This window comes from Atta colombica, unplaced genomic scaffold, assembly GCF_001594045.1.
Source record: "Atta colombica isolate Treedump-2 unplaced genomic scaffold, Acol1.0 scaffold2, whole genome shotgun sequence".
Classification (NCBI taxonomy): Eukaryota; Metazoa; Arthropoda; class Insecta; order Hymenoptera; family Formicidae; genus Atta; species Atta colombica.
Genome location: NW_017259293.1, coordinates 1,340,832 through 1,359,144, shown reverse-complemented (window position 1 = coordinate 1,359,144; position 18,313 = coordinate 1,340,832). Strand labels below are relative to the sequence as shown.

General features: G+C 31.9%; 1 protein-coding gene across 1 annotated transcript in view; it reads left to right on the top strand.

The window, feature by feature from the left end:
* Nucleotides 1-18,313, top strand: part of LOC108687078 (serine/threonine-protein kinase mig-15-like) — a gene marked incomplete at its 5' end in the record, with an annotated part of 38,947 nt that overhangs the window by 9,145 nt on the left and 11,489 nt on the right. The window contains 6 exons of the mRNA XM_018192678.1: nt 4,695-4,880; nt 5,105-5,208; nt 5,914-5,984; nt 6,067-6,143; nt 8,800-9,579; nt 18,196-18,313. The exon at nt 18,196-18,313 is cut by the window's right edge and continues 1 nt beyond it. Of these exons, the coding sequence (XP_018048167.1) occupies nt 4,695-4,880; nt 5,105-5,208; nt 5,914-5,984; nt 6,067-6,143; nt 8,800-9,579; nt 18,196-18,313 (1,336 nt within the window). The remainder of the gene's footprint in view (nt 1-4,694; nt 4,881-5,104; nt 5,209-5,913; nt 5,985-6,066; nt 6,144-8,799; nt 9,580-18,195) is intronic.

Below are 18,313 nucleotides of genomic sequence, written 5' to 3'. Positions count from 1 at the left end.
TATATATATATATATATAAACACAAATCTGGTAACATTTCTTTTTTTTTATTGTAAACATTTTCTTTCTTGCGACAAAGTTTTAGAAACAGTTTTCAAGTTGATATACAAGTTGATTTGTCATCATGTGCTGATATTGTTAACAAACTAGAATATAGAAATTTATTTCACTTCAACATACAAAAGAAGGGGATTTGGTTTATATTATAATAAGGTCCTTAATTCATCCATTCATTCATATCTTTTAAAGCTCTATAAAATTTTCTATCCCTCTCCTTTTTCTTTTTACTACTTCCCCTTTATTAAAATGCCTATTAATATCATTTCCTTCATACACTTTCTTCACAATAATTATTGTCACTATTTTTATTTATCCTAAAACCAGCTCATTTCACAGCCTTATATACAGCCTTCGTACTTCACTGTTCTTACTTATATTCGTAGTTCTTATTTTTGCTTGTCTTTATAATATCCTAACTTTTATTCTTACTTTTTTAACTCTAATTTTTATTCTTGCTCTTAAGTCATTCCAGCCTCCTCTATCTCTATCGCTTTTTCCTTCCTCTTTATTCTCCTCTCCTCTCTCTATTTTTCCACAGTCTCCTTAACACTTCTCCTTTAATCTTGTCTAAATCTTCTTCCCACAATCTCCCTAATACTTTACTTCCTTTCTCGCCTAATTCAATAAATCTTTGATTTTCTTACATTACACCATACACAACTTTTTCTATTTCTAGCTAATACTTGTCCTCTTCTAAATTTCCTCATCCCTTCTACTTCATTCCTTCAGATTTTCTTGTTTAAGATATGCTGAGATCCTGTAGTTTAAGCTTATTTTCTTGTATTTCTTATTATATCTAGCTCTCACAATTCTATTATCTTCCCATTGTCTTTGTATCTCCCTTTCTCTATAAATTTATCTTTCCTCGAAACTTTTTTTCCCCATTTTTACTTCCCTTCCCTCTATCCCCAATATCCCAATCATTACTATTATAGTATCTTTTCTTCTTTCTGCCGTATATATCATCCCAACCATAGCGCTCTTCCCAGCATACTCTCATCTAGGTTTCCTATTCTTCCTTCTCTAATCTTTTCCTCGTATCTTCTTGCCGTAATATCTCATCCTACCCTTAACTTATCCATAGCTAGTTCTCTCATTATTATATATCTTGGGGCACTAAAGTCTAGGTTAAAAATCCATCTGACATAATCCATCATTATCTTTTCTAGTTCATCCATCTCCTCCTATCCCCATATCTCAACCCCGTAAGCCATTACATTCGGTACCAAGTATCTAAATAATATCCATCTCCTCTTAAAGTCATTTCTATATATTCTTTCTTCTAATCTTTACACTTGCTATCATTTTCCTTTTTCTATATAGCTCCTTAATCTGGTTCTTGTTCCCCTCCCCCTCCATTTACAACATAACTTAAATATTTAAAATCCTGCACTTCCTCTATTTCTTTCTTACCTCATTTTCAAATTTCTGTCCTCTCTTCAGCTTTTCTATTATATATCAGCACTTTTGTTTTTTCCACACAATCCTAAATACCTCTGTGCTAAAAGTCTTTCGAGTGTGTCTGTCATATCTTGTAAAGCTCCTATTTTTCGCCTATTTTTAATACTACATCATCCGCATATACTAAATTCCATATCCTGTCTCCTTCTAATTCCACATTCTCCTATATTCCTCTTCTTTAATTCAAGGTTTAAATCCGCAATATATAAATTAAACAGGAGATTGGACTCATTACACACCCTTGCCTCATGCCTTTCTTGAGAAACTTCTTATGTTTTCTGATCTTGTTCTCACTGTTATGTTCGTTTTTTTCATATATCTTCTCGATTCTTCTTACCAGTTTCTTACTTATCTTCTTCCTCCTCATAATCTCCCATAACTTATTTCTGTCCATCTTGTCAAAGATGCCTTTAAGTCCGCAAACATATAAATTTTTTCCCAGCTCCTCCGACTCTTCTTCCTTCCCTTTATATAATGGACAGCACAAAAATATTGTTCATCGTTGATCTTCCTCTTCTAAAGCTTATTTGTCTCCGGAATTATTTCTTTTTCTTCCATTTCCCTCTCTAGTCTATTCCTCAGTATTTTCGCATAAATTTTGTACACCGTATATAGTAGTAATATCTCTCTGTAATTTTTGACCTCTTCCTTATCCTCTCTTTTATATAGAGGTATCACTATGCTTCTCTTCCAATTCATTGGATATTCTGTCTTGCCTCCATATCATCTTTAATAGAGATGCTATTTTTTTCTTTAAGCCTTTTGCGTATATTCATACTTCCACGAATATATCGTATATACCTGATGGTATATCGTATGCTACTTTTTTCTTTTTCATTTTTTTTTATTCCCTTATTTATCTCCACTTCCTTTAGCTCCTCTTCCCTTAACTCTTTTTTTCTCCTCCTCATCATCTAGCAAACTCATGAAGTAGTTCCTCTATTCTTCCTTATTGATCTTGTTATCTCCATGTCCTTTTCCTGTTGTATCCATGACCTTTTTCCTCTCTTATTCGTAAATTTCCATATGTCTGTCTCTCTTTTTAAATTTCTCAATTTCTTCTTTCTTTCTTTTTTTCTTTTGTTTTTTCTCTCCAGAAATTTCTTATATTTGCTTCTTTCTTCCATATACCTTCTCTATTTTTTCTTTTCTCCAGCTCCAGTAAACTTTTTTTCATCTTCCTCTTCATCCACATGCATCTTTTATCCCATCAATCTTTTTTTTTTCCTCTTTATTTTCTTCTTTATTAGTTCCTATTATAAAATCATCTTTAGCCCTTTTTCTCTTATATTCTTTTACTCTTGCAAAGTTATATAACCATGTGTGAGACACATTTTACATACTTTCAAAAATCTCTACCTTTATTCCCCTGTACAGTTTCAAAATAGTGACTGTCTTTGTTTTTCCTTTCTGTCTTTTTCTTTTTGCCCCTTCTCTTCCTGCCTCTTTTTCATTCCCATTGTCTTTACATTCCTATTTCTATCTCCCTTTATTCTTTTCTTCTTTATTCCTCGAATTACATCCTGCCTTCGCATTTTCTTCTCTTTTTCTGCTTCTTTTCTTCTCCTTTTCTAACTTTGTCCATCCTTTCCATATTCCATTCTTACTCTTCCTATCTCTATTTTCATTTCCTTGCCCTTACTTTTTTGTTCCTTCGCCCACCTATTCATTTTTTTTGTAATTTTCTCTCCTCCCAGGAGATTAAATCATTCTCTATTTCCTTTTTAATTTTAACTTTATCTCCCTTAAGTTTATTACTCATAATTACTTTTTTATCTTCTTTATTTTGTACTCTTATCACTAGTACCTCTCCACTCTTTCTGACTGCCACTATGTTACAATCCATCTCTAACTTGTTATTTATCCATTTTTTTATGTCATTTTCTTTCCGCATATCTTCTTTTACCTTAATTCCTTATTTAATTTAATTCCTTGATTACAAATTTTTCCTTCTTTCCTCCTTTTCACTATTCGTCATCCATCTCTTTAGAACTAATCTCTCTGCTGCTTAAGTCTCTTTTGCTAAAAATCGACCCTGCTCCTGTATATGTACTGTATCTCCGCTCTCACTTATTAGGGGCTTCTAGTCTCTCTTAACTTACTATCCCCTTTCCTACTTGCAATCTTTTCTTTAACTTCTCCTTCTAGCTGCTCATACTTAATCTCTAGTTCTCTACATTTCTCTAGTTTTCTTCCTTAAATATAACCATTGCCTCTTCCATTTGTTTTGACTATTTCTTTTTCAATCTTTTACTTTTTCTTTCCATACAATCATATATCTCCCTCTTTGTTTCTTCTTTTTTTAATCAATCTCGCATCTTTTTTTTTCACCTTTTCCATATACCCCCTTAATTCCTCTTTAAATCTTATCTTTTTACTTATCTCTCTCCTTCGTATTCATAAATCCTATTCTTTTTATCTCCGTTATTTTTCTTTGTCTACTTCTTGCCTTATTCTTCTTTTTCTACCTGGCCCGCCATGATAGCCTATTCTTTTGTTGCTGTAACCTCTCCGATCTGCCGCCAAGCTCACTCGCTTAATTTCAGCTATCTATGGTTCGCCTTTAATCTCTCACCTTCGTAGCACCCTAACCTAAATTAAACACACTCTATTATCACATCAACGCTTTAATTGTCTATTGTTTCTAAATTGCACATCGTTTTAGATCCGCATATACACATACTTATGCCACTTAATCAAGTCCCTCATATTGTAAATAGTATGACCGAATAAATTATCAATTTGTGAATCTAAATAATTGTTATGGACACTCAGAATTTTTTAACAATTCATAAAGAAGAGACATATAATATTACGTTGTTATTGTATTACAAATTTACCACAAAAATGTTTTTATAATGTTTTGTCACGACAAAATAGTTATGACTTGAACAGAAATCGTTCTTCATAATAATGTTTATATTACCTGTTTCTTTGAAGTATATATAAATAAAATATATTTTTTTTTAGCTATGTATTTCGGAATCAACCTAATTAAATTTGATCAGTAGTTCCGCTTAAGTGCACAACTCGCTTCCTTTAACGTTTTTTCTTGCCTTTTTGCCTTATTTGGCTACCTTGTTGCCTATCTGATAGTGGCTTCTAGCAAAAAATTCTCAGAGGTCTCGGAACAGTGACTAACGGGGTTGTGCGTGTATGCGTGTGGATGGTAGGACATGGAGATACTGGCTGCTCAACTCATCGAGCTTGGTGTGTCACAGGGCCCCGAGGCCCCGCCAAGGCCAAACAGGCAACATAAGGGACTTGCAGCTTCATCTACATCGAATTCGATGCAGTCTGCAGGTGGTAACGATCAGAACAACAAACAGATGCCGCAATCTTCCAGTATTCTCGATCAAGTAAGCGATTGTAGCTACGACCACGTATATTTCAGCAGCAAAATTTTTATATGCCTGCACTCCTTCGTTGTTACATTTTCTCTTTTCTTTGTCTTCTTATTGCATGAGACACAAACTTCATCTTGCATCTAGTTTGAGGTAAAAAAAGTACATGATACAAAAAATTAATATGACATAACGAGTGAGAAACTCTCTAATGACAATATATCACTTTGTCGTTCTAGGCTCTATCGATTGAGAGTGACAGCGATGATGATCTCGAGGATGCTGGTGGGAATAATTTGAGAAACGATGGTACTTTATTGGCCAGTGACCCACCCAAGCCGCTGTAAGTAAACGACTTTACCGCTTCATTACATTCCAATATCAGAAATATTACATAATATTGATAACATTGAAATAATGCTCGCTATATTAAGATTTAATTATTTTTTGTCATTAGTTGCTATAAAAACGTATGTGATATTAATTAATTGATATTAAAAAGTATATTGATTCAACAGTACTTGTAATTGCAGTTTGAAACTTATTTGCGCAATAAATTTTTTTGAAAATAAAATGGATGTTCAGAATTTTATTAATATTTATTAATATTCAACATTATTTTTGAAGATCATTATATTTTTGTGCGATCTTCGGTGAACTTTGGCCAAAAATTTTCTATCGTAATTTTTAACAGAACAATTCATTTTATATTACCGAATTATTACCGAATTATTTCCAGTAAGAAAAAAAAATAATATGTAGCAATATAAAATGTTACACTATTCAAAGCTATTTTTTTAACGCTTTTACAATATAATAAATATAGAAGTAACGCTGTAATTATATTAATCTTACTAATGTAAACTCATTTCGTTTCATCTTCCATCATGCCTATCCCATGCTTCTCGGTATTTCGCGTCATATGGTCTTCTTGGTCGCCTCGCCTCGCAACATCAACAATGCATTATGTGTGCTTCATCCATCGTCACGTCGTCCCGCTGCAATCTGTATGTTTCCATCGTTGCAGTCCCGAATTTTCTCCTTTCAGACCGTCGTCGGATTCGTCGTCGTCATCTTCGCACAATGCTCAAAATTCCCATCATGAGGATAAACCGAAAGGTATGAAAGCCACTTTCCAGGAGGATTGTTAATGATTCTACGCACTGTGATTTAATACTTTGCCTTTGTCTAATTTTTATAGGAGGAGCACCGAATCGTCCGCTCCCACCAACCCCCGATGAGGAAGAAACGGGAGATCGTACGCTAGTCATGAAACGAGTGAGTAATTCTCTTTTCAAGTTTGCGATGTAAGCTGAAATATACATTTGTAGAGCTCTTTTCTTTTGTTCAGATATATTTCATTTGCATATAACTTGAAATTTTCATATACCGTTGGTACGTAACGTACAGATTTTATATAACGTTTTGATAGTTTGGGTAAAGCAGTATTTGACGTATTTTCTTCCCCGTCTAACTTATTTAGATCTATTTCCATCAACATAGATTAATTTTAATCTTGGTTCAATTTACTCTTTGTTTTTTTCTAATCTTTAGAATTATGAAAAGACGAAGAATAAGTTAAACCGAGGTTAAAGTTAATCTACATTGGTGGAAATGGGCATTAGTCATTTATGAGCATTAATCATCAAAATTTAACTATACACACACACACACACACACACACACACACGCGCGCGCGCGCGCGCGCGCTCAGAAATCTATTGAGGTGAGAATTGATTAAATTCGAAGATGTGTGGACGAAAAGATCCTTGTTAGGCTAGCATCCTTGTCCCCCAATAGCGCTAAATAAATTCTAAAATTAGGTATTCATTAGGCTGAAGTGCGAAATTAGGTGATCCAATCATTTAACAGGAAAAAAAGGTATTGGGAGGAGGACTGACTTAACATTAAGTTAGCCCCCTCCCCCATAAAAAAATAAATTATTGCGTACATGAAAATAACAAATACAACAGAATTAAGTGCTCTACGAAATGATTAAAATATTTCGAAAATATATTGTATATCGAATTATATATAGAACTTAAACACCAGGCGAACGATCGGTTCACAAGAAAGAAGTTGCCTTAAAAAATAATATTCCGCCAAATTTGATATTAAAATTTTTTTTTTTAAATATTATTTAAAGACATTAAGTCGCCGAATTAGATGCTCTTTTGATTTAGGAGTTTGAACCGAAAGGTCAACCGAGCGAACTAACTTACAAGAGCGAAGTACTAAAAAATTACTAAAAAATTAAGTACTTCTACGTATTTAGTGTTCAAATATTTCTCTTTTTATACTGTTTATATACTGTTAAGATATCTAATTGCTGAATTAGGTGTTCGTTCTATAAAAAATTCTTTATAAAAAATTTGATAAATAAAAAACGAGCACCTAAAATTCGGCGATTAGATATCTTTAAATAATATTAAAAAAGAAATATTTTGATAAATTTATCTTCTATCTTGTGAGCCGATCACGCGACCGACCTTTGAGTCCGAATTCTCGTCAAACGGAATGATCATCTAATATCTTTAAATAATATTAAAAAAGGAATATTTTAATACCAAATTTGTCGGAGCATCTTATTTTTTAAAGCAACTTCTTGTAAGCCGACCATTCGATTGGCTAAATTCTATATATAATTCTGTATAGGGGAGACTATGGTTAAGTGAGCACCTTTTCTTCAATTGCAATTTTCAATAACAAAATAAACTATTTTAGTTAAATAATTATTAGCGTTTTACGGAGTGATTATAAGATTACAAGATGGCAATAAAAAGTTTTAATGTTTGCAACTTTATTTCATCTATATATACAAAAAAATGATGTGATTCGAAAAATCACAAAAATTACTTTTGACTATCGAAAAATACGTTTGTTTGACTACCTAAACATAATAATGCGGCACCTAAACTAATAATGCGGCACCTAAACTAATCAAACTTCGTTAGTAAGGATGAGATCTCACACGAGATATCATCTACAATATAAATTGGGAACTCATAAGATATATTTTTGTTATTCAAAATTCAAATGCCAATTTAGCCCTGATCTCCCCTACAATATATTTTTCGAAATATTTTAATCATTTCGTAAAGCATCTAATTAGCACCTAATTAGCACTTCTTGTATTTGTTTTTTTCATTTACTTAAAAATATTTATTTAATAAATATTTTTTTTATGAGAAGGCTAACTTAATATTAAGCCAGCCCTCTTCGCAATATCTTTTTGTCCTGCCAACGATTGATTCACCTAATTTCACTTCAGCACCTAATTAGCATCTAATTAGCACGTAATTTTGGAATGTATTAGAATTTTTTAGCGCTGGTGGGGGGGGGGGGTTAGCTTAATAAGGGTGACAGAAAGGGAAGAAAATACGAGCGATTGCAACACATCTATTTTTTTATCTTTTTTTGTAAATACATACGTACCTTAACTGATAATTGGGAGTAAATCAGCAATATTGTCCGTTCTCTTTATTGTTCGTTCCACGTATTCGTCAAGATTGAACTTTGTTCCAAGCGAGCACCATGGCGCACTGCCTTGTATCTGTACTCTTGCCGCTATCGTACATACATCATGCACATTCATATACGGACGATGATCACGTACGCTATAAATTGACTATATTGTTGCGGTGTAATTGCAGTTATATTGATTATACAATAATTGAATATAATAAATTATATTTGCATCTTTTCAACTTTTATATTTGATGTTGAAATTTTTATTATTGTCAACTTAATTATAGATTTGTTACTGCCGCAAAAATAGTCATTCCTTATTACATTATATTATTACATTACATCATCATCACCATCATCGATAGTTCACATTGTCATTTCACATTGTTATCGCACGCATTTCTTTTTCTTGTTTTTTTTTCTCTGTCACCGTACCATTACCTTCGCCATCGTACGCACACTCTAGAAACTTAGTCAGATGTCAGATCGTGCAATGGCTAGCGGCAACCGGCGTTCAGAAATAGATGAGCAGCTCCTTCTGAAGGAGTGGGATTTTACCCGCTTCTTTCAGGGTTTTAATGAAAAGTTGGATAAAATGAAACAGGAGCATCAACAAGAAGCAACCGATCAAACGAGCAAGTCTGGATCCAACGAGGATCATTCATCTTCGTCTAGTGAAAGAACGCTCAAGAGACAGGAGGAATTAGCCCGAAGGAAACACGAGCAACATCATCAAAAGCAACAGCAATTGAAACCGATTCACAGGCGGCAAGAGAGCGATTCGAAATTGGGTAATGCATCGAGTGTCTTTGCACGTGCCTTTCGTCGTGAAAATTCGGACTTTTTCCCGTCTGCAAGACATTCGGCGTACCTGCAGAAGTCATCGGACTCAAGATCTAGTATATTCGCTAGCGGTAATCGACGCGGAAGCGAGATAAGCGTAGCTGGCATTGTTGGTAAGAAAGGTGGCAATGTCCTCAACTCCGGAGAGCCGGTCTTAACAGATTTCTCGTTGTGCCGCGAGGGGCCTCAGAGGCCCAGGAGAGAAAAGACCGAGAGCGAAATCGTCTTCAGTAATAGGCATGAGGCGAGGAGGTGTGATTTCGGACGCGATAAAGACGAGAATGCAAGAAGACGCAGTTGTAGACCTTCGGATGCTGCGGCATCTGCCATAGTCGATGATGCAGGAACGATTAAGTCCATGGCCAGTACAACGGCCAGCGAATACAGCCCCGTTGTCACCCAGGTCAGTCCCCTAAGCGAATCGTCAGCCCGCGCGTGTCACGAAAAATTTTCGCGAGCCTTTCGCGAATCCTGCCTGTGTGCTTGCCTGAAAGAGACTTTTTTTATTATCTTATTGATATTTTTTTGCCTATTATCTTCCTTGATCCTTACCCTTTTCCAAAACTTACATCTTCGAAGTGTCTGTCGAGTTATTAATTTATTCTTCGTGTGTATTGTTCATTGCTAGTACAATTTCTGTAATCTATTTGTAAATATATACCAAATTAATTAATCAACTCGTCCATATATGATGCTCGTGGACACTTCGATTCTTTACGTTTCCTTGAGATAATCGTGACTGATTTTTCGACATCCAGCGGCATAACACTTACATAGAAAACTAGTTAGCTACGTTCGACTCTTAGATGCATTTTCTTTTCTTGTGTTATTCATTTTCACAATTCGTCAAGTAAGTAGCAACGATACATTATTAATTTACTAGTGCTATCAGTACTGTCATATATTAGCTATATTAATATCATTTTTTACATATTCTTTGATTACGTTCTTCATTATTTTCATGTGAAAGTGACACGGAATTTTCAAAGCGTAACGTTAAAATATTATTAATTAATACATCATAATCTCTATAATACTAATTTCGCTATTATTAACATTACTATTCCTGTTAATTATTATTATTCCTGTTATATTTACTTTACCATTACTGTTACTACTACCATTAATACTATTATTGCTACTACTATTATTGCTACTATTATTATTAGTAGACACTAATAATACTACTAGTTTCTTCTTATTACTAAGGACATGGGAGATTTTTGCTAAAAGATGCTGCTGAGATACAACATCTTATTCACTCTTTCCTTCGTTCAAGAGGCTTTTTGCAAATGTATTTGTTGAGTAGCATTAATGAGCATTTTCTTCAGCGATTTTCTTCACTTGGGTTATCTTAATCGTCACACACGATGATTCTATTTGTCTGATGCTTTTGAAATGTCTGTCAATACGGTTGCAGAATTTTGCGTGAATACTCACTAATATGAGGATATGGTCAACACAAAAAGATGTCGAATTATTAATTGCTACTTGGTAAGATTCTCCTTTGTTTTCCATTCATCACTGTATCCTTATCCTTGGCAAAGCCCTTGTGAGCCTTGTCCTTTATTGTGATGAGTGCTATACTACGTGGAAAAGCGGCAAACATCATTTCTGCGGCGACGAAAATGCGAAATCTGGGACTGAGGATTATGGAGTTTCTTCGAGATATTCGACAATGTTGTTACTACCGACGCAATGACACGCCGCGGGATTCGGCAAAGAATAAAAAATACTGCCGAAAATTTGTAATGCCAAATCATAATTTTTTCCTGATTATTACATTGACATATTTCAATGTGATCTTTCTTCGGTTCTATTTGATATTTTCATTTTTGTTAACATATCTATGGAAATAATTGAAAGTGCAGTATTTAAATAAGAACTATTAACAAAATTTTTTATCCGAGCATTCGAAATAAAATTTTTCGAATTAAAATCGTATGTGGAAGAATATTTGTGATATTGATAGGTACGTCCAAAGTACAAGAATCGATTTTATAACTGAGAATCCTTCATTTTGATTACATTTTTTTCTTCTAATATTTCTATTGAAGTACAATTTTTACTATAAGAAAATGTTTATATTGAATTTTTTACTAAAATAGTCGTACAACAGAGCCAGTTTTGTGAAATATGACAATATTCGCTTTAAATATTAACATGTGAGTACTAAAATACAAACACATTAACAATACAATAATAATTGCTGTCACGTTTTTTGATAGTATTTGTTTTTCAGAAATCCTATTTACTCGAGCCAAATCTTTGTATTTCAAGAATGAAAGAAGTAGAGAATGAGAAAGAACAAAAAGAAAGTGAATGAGATCAAGAGAGATCGAAAGAGAGCGGGGGGAAGGAGAGAGAGAGAGAGAGAGAGAGAGAGAGAGAGAGAGAGAGAGAGAGAGAGAGAGAGAGAGAAATGATCAAATTCGACCTAGCATGTTAATATTACAATTTCTAATATCATGTATGATCCTATGTGACCAAGAGAAAATATAAAAAAGAAAAGAAGAAAATGAAGGAGACGATGTAACAAAAAATGAAATACTGAGAGAAGAGGACGGCATTAAGGCAGAGAATAGTTTCAGAGAAGTTAAGAAATAGGAAATAAACGATGGATCACTTTGTAAATCGTACGAGGCTGTGTCTATTATCACGAGCATCGTCTTGCATGACGCTTCCGATACAATGTTGTGCCTCGTTGAGATCTGCGCATTAGAACAGTGACCATATCTTGTGTCTTCGTGTGTTCAAGCACGTGCTAAGCATGCTTTATTTTGTCTTTTATGTGTCTTCCGGCATGATGCGTGTAACAATTTTGTCTGTTCCAATCGCCGAAATTTCATTTAAAGGCTAATGTGTATCAGGAAAGGACTCCTGAGAATCGAAGACCGAATTTCAGACATCTTTATTTCATGCTTATTAGCCGAAAATTCGAAAGAGTGTATGATTGTCATGTATGACTGTCATGTCGTTTTATGTCGCACGAAATAAAAGCTTGTTAGTATAAGCCTAGTTTGCTATGATAGGAGCACATATATTAATCGATAACATATTAATCGTTGTACATTATCAGTTAAATTTTTTTTGCTTATATAGTGTAAGTTTGTATTGTTTTTATACTAGCGATTGTATTTTCTATTTAGATTATTCATTTACATTTTTATTAGCATAACAAAATTTAGAATGAATATTAAAGTAAAATCTCTCGTAAATCATTAATAAGATGAATTGTAGAACGTTCGGTGAATTAATGATGTTACATTTAATAAAATAAATTTAAGAAGCAATCAAATACGATTGATACCAGCTAATTGGGTTGAATGATAACAGTTTTTTTTTTACGTATGTTGATAAGATACGTATGTCAATAAGATTTAAGTCATACAACTTGTTGTGTATCCGTGAGAAGAAGAAGTCAATAACTCTCAATCTGTTTTTATTATAGATACACCATCGAAATAAGTTCTTCGTTTTTGTTATTTTATTTTACATTGATTTTCATTATTTGTTTTTTCATAGCTTTCTCATGTTCTTTGCAGTTCTCTATCCTTTTTTGTTCTTTCATTGTCTCTACTTGCTTTTTGTTTTCTCGTGACGTAATCCGCACTTTGTTCCTTTCTAATTTGTTCTTATTTGCTGGCATTATTTCCTCGTTAATTATAATTATTAATTCCCGAATCCTGCTTCTCGATATCGATATTCGATGTAATCGCTTTATCTCTCTAATTAGCAATAAAATAAAATATCTTAACAGAACTCTCACTTCTTAAAATAATAACCGATTCAAGGCTAATAAAAATCAGCACAGAAAGAGGTGTGCAATATTAACGTAAAATGACTTAATCCAATTTTTTCGTGATGTTTTCTTTACTCAAAGTATGGAACGTTTCGACTCTCTTTGGAGTCTTCCTCAGCAAACAATCGCAGAATAATTCGGTCCATCCAAGAAAAGTCACTCTACAGGTTTCCAAGTTTGAAGTGGACGCTGATTCAAAAGTCAATTATAAGAATTTTAACTGTAATTGATGATGTTCTTGAATTCAATAATTATAAGATTATTATATCGGAATTAATTACAACATCCGTGGTCCAAAGTGTCGAACATATCTGACGTTAATTTTAAACTTACAAAGGCTGAGAATCGGAGCAACAAGCACAAATAAATGATATATAAGAACAAAAAGTTAAAAGTCTTAGTTGTATATATATATATATATATATATCTATAAACTTCGATAATTGAGAAGGATATGTGTGCTTTCGGAAATCAAATATTTAAAAAAATTTCAGTGTCAAGTATCGTATTATTTTCCCAATCAAATTTAATATATAGTGGTTGAAATTTAATGTATAGTTCGTATGTATACCAAATTTGGATTACCGTTGGTTTTGTGTATTCCAGTTAATGTGGTTTCGGATATTCTAGTATTAACTTTCCTGCCTGTTTGCCCAATTAGAATGCATCACAATCCTTATAGTAAATCCTATTATCTACATTTTTGCGTTTTTTGGGAGTTTATCTTTATGTAGCCTGAATTTGTTATTATTGTAGTAAAAATAGTTTCAAGTTTTCCTTCTTACAAATCGTTTTGAATTTATTCTTAGTTGATGAAGAATACGATATTAAAAACCAACATGGTTCTCATTATCCTTCTCAATATAGTTATTATTATAATACTATTCTCTTATTCTAACGAAGCATGTTCGAGAAACAAAAATTTTAGTCAAGTGTTAATGATATTAAAAATAAAATTGGGTAGTTATTTTTTTTAAAAGAGTATGAATTACAAGTCTAACATTTTTGTCATGAAATTCAGGATTTGTGAGTAATGTAGCTCTGTTAATTGTTCTTATCACTGCCTTTTTTTCTGAGAAATGGGGTGTGAAGATAAATAATTGAGGTATCACCCTGAGAATTTGAATTTATGACACCAATCAAATTCTAAATTGTTGCTTTTAATTATTGTCACATCTAAAAAGTTTATTCTTTCACCTCCATTTTCCATTGTAAAATCTATTATGAAATGAATTAAAGATTTTTAATATGTTATCTATTAGTCAGAAGGAAACTTCCAATACTATATCATCTATATATTTTAGTAATTGTAATCCTATGGTCTTAATAGGGTTTCAAAATCTTGTAAAACCAAATCTGCAATGATTGGAGAAAATGACGATCCCATCAGAATACCAAAATTTATAATATTCTTCATTAAAGCTGAAAAATGTCGACTCTAATACTAATTTTATTGCTTGTACAAATTCATCTTTTAGGGTATTTATTTTATTCTTAAAATATTCCCATCTGTTAGCTATATTCTTTACAGCTAACAAAGGAACATAACCAAACCTCTCCGATTTTTTAAATGAGCTTTTAGTATGTTGTTTTCTGAACAAAAATAAGAGACACATATTTTTTTTGTACGTGCTGAGTTTCACGTTAAGGGGATGAAATTATCCCTTGAAAAAAAAATCGATTTTTTTCTTTCAGATTAAATATCATCGAAACTGTAAGAGATAGAAAAAATTTTCAGAATGAAACTTGAATGGTTTTAAGAGTACTTTAGAACTATATAAAAAAATATTTTTTTAAATATTATTTATAATAAAAAAATATTTTTTTGAATTATTTATAATAAAAATTATTTATTTATAAAGAAAAAAATGTTTTTATTGTAATTCTAAAGTACTCTTAAAACCATTCAAATTTCATTTTGAAAATTTTTTCTATCTCTTATATGTTTCGATGACATTCAATCTAAAATAAAAAAACTGATTTTTTTTTTAAGTGAGGATTTTACCTCCTTAACCTGCGATTCAGCACATATAAAAAAATACATTTGTCTCCTATTTTTGTCCATAGAACAACATTAAAAGCTCATTTAAATCGAAGAGATTCATTTAGTTGTATTCCTTTGTAAATCAATCAGGTTGTTCGTAAACAATGATATTACATCCAAAGAAATTAAAATATAATCATTTCTTACGTGTATGCCTTTCAATTTTCTTATAAGCTGGAAACTATTGTCTACAATACTAAAAGGTTTAACATTTTTTGAAATTATGTCATGTAAAAACATTGCGTGTACAAGGATTGTCTAATGATGATATTATGATTCTGAATGGAATTCTTGGTTTGCGAACTTTTGCGAGAAAGCTCTGGGCAAATTTCAATGTGATAAATTTTCTTGTATATTCTAATATAAAATTACTCTTTTTCCATTTTGTGAGCAAATCTCTAACTTTTTTAGTTAAATTATTTAGAGGATTTTTCATTAACTTATCAAATTTTTTTATCTTTTTAAAATTTTATTTCTGTAACTTTTAGCATTATTCTTGTAAATTTTATGAAGCTTTGGATTGATCATAAAAATATTATAAAGAAGAAAATTCGTATTAAATTTAAAGCATGCATGAGACACAATGTCCCTCAGTATTTAAGCCATTTGACGAATTGCAAGCTTGTTCTTTTTCATTTTAAATCTGCAAATAATTATAAACATGCTAATAAACAATTCAATGAAAGGATTTTTTAAATTGAGCTGAACGATATACAGATAGATCAGTTAATCATTCTAAAAAAGAAATAATATACGTCTTTAAAAAAATATCTTAAATTACATCTCAATAGCAGTTTGTAACAATTTTTTTGCAAGAATATTCAAGAATATATGTTCCAAAATCAAGACGCGAAGGAATTAAATTATAAAAAAAAAGAATTAAAATGAACGTTCTCAAAAACATAGAATAAAAATGTGGGTTAAAATTAAATTATCTGTTCATTACTTTGCAGAATTGGATAAATAACAAAAAGATAGTACGGTAACTAAATCTAAATTTTGAGGAATCTAAATTTTCATTCTAAAATAATTGCGATCCATCCAAAAAAAAATTAGAAGTGAAAATCGAGGCTAAAGAAGTTTTAAAAAATCCTCCTGAATCTTCACTGTTTTGCAATAAAGAGAATTGGGTTGTCAACTTGTCTGGATGTTCAATTCCAAAAAACACAGTTATTACTGCAATTAGGGGAGAGTTGAGAATTTTATTTTACCTTCATTACGCAATGAAAAAAAAAAATTTATTGAATTCATAAAAAATTGAAAATAATTAAAAAAAAATGAGACGCAAATATTATGAACATCAGAAACTTAGCTAATTCGATTTTGACAAAATTTCTATCTACTTCTCTTATGAATAAATAGGTTACCAAAAAGCTGTTGCTCTTGATAAAAATTATGACACAATTCCTAAAAAATAATCCCAATATTATTTTTACGAAAGCAGATAAGGGTAACATTATAATAGTGTTAGAAATACATTGAAAAAAACAAATGCTTGGAGATCCTAACACATATATAAGTTGACAAAAAACCTAAATAATTTAAAAAACTAAAAAAGTTAAGAATTTGCTCATAAAAGTGGAAGTGAGAGACTAAACTTTTTAGATATGAAGAATTAAAAGCAACAACAATTTAGAATTTGACTGGTGTCACAAATCCATGTTCTCAGAACGATATCTCAATTATTTATCTTTACACTTCATTTCTCAGAAAAAAGGTATAGTGATGGGAACAATTAACAAAGCCACATTGCTCACAGATCTTGAATTCCATGATAAGAAGTTAGGCTTGCAATTCATTCTTTTAAAAAATGACTACTCAGCGGATTTTATTTTTAATGCCATTAACATTTGACTAAAATTTTTGTTTCTTAAACGTGCTTCGTTAGAACAGGAGAATAGTAATAATAACTATGTTGAGAAGATAATGAGCGAACCATATTTTTTAATATTTTTAATATCATATTTTTTATCAACTAAGAATAAATTCAAGACGATTTGTAAGAAGGAAAACTTGAAACTATCTCTACTATAATAATAACAAACTCAATAATTCATCAGGCTACACAAAGATAAGCTCCCAAAAAACGTAAATAAAAATGTGGATAATAGGATTTACTATAGGGATTGTGATGCATTCTAATTGGGCAGATAGGCAGGAAAGTTAGTACTAGAAAATCCGAAATCACATTAACTGGAATACACAAAACCAATTGGTAATCACGGATCATATATTAAATTTCAACCACGAATTTGATTGGGAATATAATACGATACTTGACACTGAAGTTTCTTTAAATAGACGTTTGATTTCTGAAAAAGCACACATACATGTACAAAAAAATATATAAAAAAATGGATTTAATCTACGTTCTGATTCTGAAGAACTGCATCACTTTAAACTTCGATGCTAAATAATTTCACAAATTAGAATGCCAACATGTCCGTTCAATCATCGAAGTTTACATATGTACATCTAAGACTTAGCTTTTTGTTTTTATATATCATTTATTTATGCTTATTGTCTCGATTCGCGGCCTTTGTAAGTTTAAAATTAACGTCAGATACGTTCGACACGGATCCGGGCTACGGATGTGTAATTAATTCCGATATAATGACTAAATCTTACAATTATTGAATTCAAGAACATCAATTACAGTTGAAATTCAATTCTTAATGACTTTTGAATTAGCGTCCACTTTAGACTTAGAAATCTGTAGAGTGATTTTTCTTGATGGACTACCGGATTATTCTGCGATGATTGTTTGCTGAAGAAGACTCCAAAGAGAATCGAAACGTCAATAGTTTGAATAAAGAAAACAAAATCACGAAACAATTGGAATTAAGTCATCATTCTACATTAATATTGCGCACTACTCCTATGCTGTCTCTTATTAATTTTTAATTAGCATAATTTGCTCCTTTTCTAACGTACGTACATACCACGGCAGTATCGAGACTTGAATTCTTTATAATATATCGAGAAAACAAAGAAAATAATCTGTTATCAGTTCTGTATATCGAGATGATAAACGATCAAGATTAGAAAGAATTTGTGGGAAAAATAATAAAATAAGAATTTAAGTCTCGATAGAATCTCTTCTCTATCTTTACTCTTTCTTTCATTCGTTCTTTCGGCTGACCATTTTTTTAAAGTGGATTCTGGGTTTGCAGAATCGCGAAGGTGGCGACCGTTCAAGAGGTGGAGGTAGCGGCGATTTCCAGAGATCGGATTCTTCTCCGGGTTCACGTCCCAGCTCGGTCTTACCGGATCTTTTGACTTCTTCGCCGG